Source organism: Arachis ipaensis, chromosome B05, assembly GCF_000816755.2.
Source record: "Arachis ipaensis cultivar K30076 chromosome B05, Araip1.1, whole genome shotgun sequence".
Classification (NCBI taxonomy): domain Eukaryota; kingdom Viridiplantae; phylum Streptophyta; class Magnoliopsida; order Fabales; family Fabaceae; genus Arachis; species Arachis ipaensis.
In genome coordinates this window covers 141,188,073-141,194,116 of record NC_029789.2, presented here as the reverse complement: position 1 = coordinate 141,194,116, position 6,044 = coordinate 141,188,073, and the positions used below count along the sequence as shown (strand labels likewise).

At 36.7% G+C, this 6,044-nt stretch overlaps 1 protein-coding gene across 1 annotated transcript in view; it reads right to left on the bottom strand.

Moving 5' to 3' along the window:
* Positions 1-6,044, bottom strand: part of LOC107644515 (serine/threonine-protein kinase HT1) — a gene marked incomplete in the record, with an annotated part of 8,194 nt that overhangs the window by 1,255 nt on the left and 895 nt on the right. The window contains 2 exon segments of the mRNA XM_016348382.2: positions 1-578; positions 1,021-1,082. Of these exon segments, the coding sequence (XP_016203868.1) occupies positions 1-526 (526 nt within the window).

Below are 6,044 nucleotides of genomic sequence, written 5' to 3'. Positions count from 1 at the left end.
CCATCAACTGAGCCTTTGATAAATCATTTTCAGGCCTTTCCAAGATTTTGATAGCAACATCTTCACCATTGTAAGTACCCCTGTAGAGTTTCCCAAAAGCTCCTTGAGCAAAGGCCTCGCCCATATTAAGCTTCCTTAAATCAATTGTCCACTCGTCAAAATTTTCAAGTCCCTCAGTAGGAGAATTGCTATCCATTAGAGCTTGAGCCAAAGCATCATCACTCAGTGCATGTGTGACTCTTCCTCGACGATTTACACTGTTTTGAACAGAGTAGTTATCATTTGCACGCCGCCGCAACCCTTGGTGGTTCAATATGCGAGTATGGGAATCATTAGACCCAACACTACTATTATCTATGGACATCGCAACAGATCCCCCACCATTACTTGTTTGCATGCTGTCAATCGACATATTAGTACCCTCCCCAAGCTTATGGTAAAAGCCTTGAGAGAAATCATAATAGTTGTCAGTTGTATGCTTGTTGAGATCTATTAATCCAGGGAATTTAGCACCACCTTCCAACATCTTTTCAGTCTTGTAAACAAAAGAACTTTATATCTTCTTATTCCTTCAGAATCTGAAAATGGAAATGTTAAGCATTTCTATTTATAAACATTATTTACAAAAAACAACTCCAACAAAGGTAACTCCCTGTATGGTATGCATTTCATTTACCATTCTTCACAAATAATTAATGCAAAAAACCTTTTATCAATATAATAATCTAACATCCTTTTTTTTGTTGAATAAGTAATCATATACTGCATCTAAATTCAAGAGATTGCTTTCAATTTCACAAATCAAAACAAATGGGTATGAGGAAAACCCTACTCAACAGTAACATTTTGTTCAGAATCAAAACGACAAATGAGATGCATATATAAAAGGAAAATACCCACAGAGTCTAAGTCTAATAGCATTCCCTTTTACAAGTCAATGCACAAGAAGACTCCATTAGAACCAAAATTGACGACAGCAACAACAACAACAAGAATAATAGCAATTGGTAGAGACCATACCACAAGACTCACCAGCAGCATAATCCCTAATCCTTGTATCAAAAGCTACCAAATATGACTGAGAAACATGCGAAAGGTGAAACAGCTCGTTAGTCAAACGAAGTACGGAATTAAAAATTAATAAAATGTTAAAAAGGAAATAAATTAAATTGAGCTAAATTCTCCTCAATTAACGAGCTTGTGAGTGAAATTACAAATCATATAAGGAAGAATCAAGAACAAAGAATAGGAAGTGTGAAAACCCTAAAATCCATGAAAGTCCTATTTGAAGACACGAAGTAAGAGACAAAAAAATAATTAATTCTTTAATAAATAAATATTTGTTTATATTTTTATATTAATAAAACTATCAAACAAAATTTTGTGTATTTATTATTTGATGACTGATAATGAAATTTACTATTGTGGCTTCTACTTAAAGTGAAGATTTAACTTTATAATCAATTAATGTAACCATTCACTATATTAAATGTTTTGTTAAGACAATAGACTCGAGCCAAAATCTAATAATAATAGAGTAAATGTCAATTATAAATATGAAAATATGAATAATGAAAAATGTCAATACATAATAATTAAATATTTTTTTCTTTTTTCTTTAACTTCCTTTAATAATTAAGTAATTATTGTATATTTTTTTATCTAACTTTTTTTTAATTAAACTTTTGGGATTGAATAGTGTGAGACATGCTTGCTTTTTTTTTTTTCCAAAGATAATATGTTATATTTCATTAATTATTAAAATATGAAATATAAAGATGTCCAAAAGCAGGACAGCATAATAAAAAGTGGGAATTTCCCAAAAACACTATACTGAAGGTATTCATCCAACGGTGCGTGGTTGAAAAACGAAGAGAAATCTTAAAAAAGAAAGAATGATAAATCCAATTGAATGCAACTAAGAGCTTGCCTCATGGAGATGACGACCTAAACTGGGAGTTCTTTGGATTTCACGGAGTAACTTGATAGAGCTTGCTAGAATGGCAGACGGCATAGAAGTAGAACCTTCAAAAATCAACTGGTTGCGAGCTTTCCAGCAGTTCCAGCAAATGATGGCAAGCAATTGAGGATTACGGTCAGCATTCTTCAACGGGTTACGTATCTCTGTTGATGCAGTCCACCATGTCCAAAAGTTGTTAGAACTCTGAGGGGGAAGACAGTCACGAAGATAACTCTGAGACCATACGTTTTTAATTCTAGAGCAATCGATCAAACAATGAGTGACTGTTTCCGTTACTTCATGACAGCAGGGGCATATTGGTGATATAGATGGGATGCGGTGATGAATCTGAGCAAGTACCGGAAGTCGGCCATGGAGAGCTTTCCAGATAAATAGCTTAATTTTGTGAGGCAAGTTCAACTTCCATAGATCAATCCACGGCTTTTTCTGCTGCTTATAATTAGGGCAGAGCTCCAGAGGCAGATGGTAAAATAAATAGCCAATTCTGTAACCTGAAGCTGTATCATATTGCTTGGATTTGTTCAAATCCCATTGCAATTTGTCCCTACTCTGCTAAATTTTAACTGACAAAATCCTGTTTGCAACATCTTGGGGAAATAATTCTTGAATGAGATTCTGAGTCCAATTTCTATCTTCAGTAATTAGATCTTTAAATCTTGGAACCAACTCAGAAATAGCCTGTCTATTTTGCATGTCAGAAATCATTAAAGGATACGGAGGAGGCAACCAAGGATCCTCAAAGGTTCGGATATCCTCACCAGTATCCACAGCCCAATTAAGACATTTTTCAACAATCTTTCGGCCTTCCAGTATGCTCCTCCATCCCCAAGAAGGTAAGACTCCAATTTCTGCCGTTATAGCATTACCATTGCTAAAGTATTTACCTCTTAGGATTTTGGATAATAAGGAAGTAGGCTGTGTTACCAGTCGCCAAAACTGTTTTCCTAAAAGCGCCAGATTTTGGATTCTGAGATCTTTAAATTCAAGGCCTCCTTCTTTTCGTGGGCGAGTCATAGTGTCCCAACTAATCCAAGCCATCCGCCTTTCAGAACCTTATTGTCTCCACCAGAACTGAGAAAGTAGAGAGTGAATTTTCAAAATTAAACCATCAGGCAACTTGAAGTAAGACAATGTATAGATAGGAATAGCTTCTCCCACTGCCTTAAGCAATACGTGTCTACCACCTGACGAAAGAAGATTGCGCTTCCACCCTTGGATTCTTTTCCGAACCTTTTCTTTGATCATACTAAAAGAAGCCTTTTTCGATTTAGAGACTGTAGAAGGCAAACCAAGGTATTTATCCTGAGTCCCAATATGATTAATATTCATAGAGTTAGCCAGTAGTGTACGACTAGTGGAGGGAGTGTTGTGGCTAAAGAATACAACAGATTTATTAAGATTTACCCTCTGGCCACTGATGCTTTCATAAGAATTCAATAAATGCAGACTATTTGAACATGCTTCAGGATTAGCCTTACAGAATAAGATGGAATCATCAACAAATAGGAGGTGGTTGACCTTGGGATATCACCTATGTATCTGAAGACCCTGAATTAGTCTGTTTTGTTTTGCTTTGTGTAGCAAGAAGGAGAGACCTTCTGCACAGAAAAGAAAAATATAGGGGGATAGATGATCTCCTTGTCGAATACCTCTATTTGGTTTGAAGAAACCATAAGGTTGTCCTTCCACAATAACAGAATAAGAAACAGTTGTCACTAATTCTCGAATCCACATGATCCACCGGGAGTCAAAACCTAACTTCTCTAATATAAACTAAAGAAAGTGCCATTCCACCCTATCATATGCCTTACTCATATCTAATTTTAGCGCCATTTCATTTTCGAGACCCCTTTTTTGTTCTTCAAGTAATGCATACACTCGTGAGCAATTAGGATATTATCAGAGATTAATCTGCCTTTAATAAAAGCACTCTGCGTATGGCTAATTAGTCTATTCATCATACTCTGAAGCCTATGTACAAATACTTTGGAGATAATCTTGTAAAAGACTGAAGATAGGCTTATTGGTCTTACCTGAGTCATGTCTTTAGCATTAGAAATCTTGGGAATAAGACAGATCTGAGTGTGGTTAAAACCTTTCAAGATTCTGCCCCCAGAAAAGAAGCTCTTAACTGCTCGAAACACATCACCACTAAGTATGTTCCAGAAGCTTTGAAAAAATTTTGCTGTCATACCATCATCTCCTGGAGCACTTTGAGGATAAATGCTAAATGTTGCGCGTTTCACTTCCTCTATAGTCACTGGTCTTTGAAGCCTACGGTTCATGTGAGCTGTAACCTTAGGTTCAAAATCAGTAAACAGAAGTTCAGGGTTCTCATGACAAGTGGAGGAAAAGATGTCCTTGAAATAAGATTCAGCCACAGAAGCAATACCTGCATTTGAAGTAGCCACTTCACCATCACTGCCAGTTAGTTGCCAAATTATATTCCTTCAGGTTCGATTTCTAAATTTCTGATGGAAGAAAGCTGTATTCTGATCACCAGATTTGAGCCATTTGACTCTAGACTTATCTTTCCAATAAGATTCCTCATTTTGCAATGCTTTTTCAAGTTTGTCCCCTATTTCTGAAATGATGTCGCCTCCATGAATTCCTGCTAAACAAAGTTCCTCTAATTCCGACTGTAGTAAATCAATCTCCACCTTCGAATTAGATCTGTGTTCTTGCTGCCATCTGACAATCTTATGCCGACAACGCTTTATTTTTTGAGCTAGGATATACATGACTGAACCATCAATCTGTTCATGCCAAACCTCTCTAACAATCTGCCTTATTTCATCATTGGAACACCATCTTTCTTGGAATTTGAATCGACGTTTAGATATCACAGTTCTCGGATTAGAGTCTAAGAGAAGAGGGGCGTGATCCGAACCTGATTCTGACAGTCTAAGAACCGTTGCTTTGGGATAGAGTTGCTGCCAATCAACTCCTACCAGGAATCGGTCCAGTCTTTGCTGTATCAACTCATCACCCCTCCGTCTATTTGACCAAGTGAATGGTCTTCCGACCATACCAATATCAATCAGGGAATTATCATCAATAAAACTATTAAAGATTTCAATAGAAGAAGGAGATTTAGCACCCCCACCTTCTTTCTCCAATTGATTAGAAATGGCATTAAAATCCTCCATTAACACAACCTTACCATCGAACTGTTGGGTGACTGAAGTTAATTCAGCAAATTGAGCCATTCTATGTTAATAATTTGAACTGAGATAAACACCTAGAACACCATAGGGATCATTAGAACCCGCTGTCAGAATTGATGCTGCAATGAAAAATCTACCATGCTGTAAAATCTGAACAGTGCAACCATCCCTCCATGCCATTGCCAAACCCCCTGATAATCCATCCAGATCCACAATAAACCATTCTTTGAAACCACAAGATCTTAGTTTTCCTTCAACTTGTCGAGATTGATTTTTTGTTTCACAGATAAAACCAACATCGGGGGAGTAGGATTTGCAAATCCCTTTAAGATTGTGGATTGTCAGGGGTCTCCCCAAACCCCGACAATTCCACGAGAGCAGTTTCATATTTCTTTGGGTGCCACTTGAAGGCTGGCACCCTCCACCGTTATAGCAATTATACGAGGGTTCTGAGTCTCTGATTTGTTGCTCATGGTGTAGAGAAAATCAGAATTGGTATTCAATGATTCCAAAGAGAAATAAGATATATGGAATGAGTAAATTAAAAAACGGAATGAATTAAAAGAGGAATGAATTGGGAGAGAAAACGAAAATTAGGGAGCTAAGTGGAAAAGAAATTAAGAAAAGAAAGTAGAAGAAGATGGAAAGGAATTTGACGACGAAAAGACAAAGAAAGGTGTAACCATGAAGGCGGCGCAGTGAAACCCTAGTAGAGCGTCTGACGCTAGATGAGGAGTACGTACTCCCTAGTATGAGGCATGCTTCACACACACTTTTATTGCACTAAAATACACAACATCACCACCGTTATCAATTAAATGCTATAATGTAACGTTTCATTTGTATTATTTTTATTATTATTATTATTATACACGAAATTTTCATATTTCTCTCTA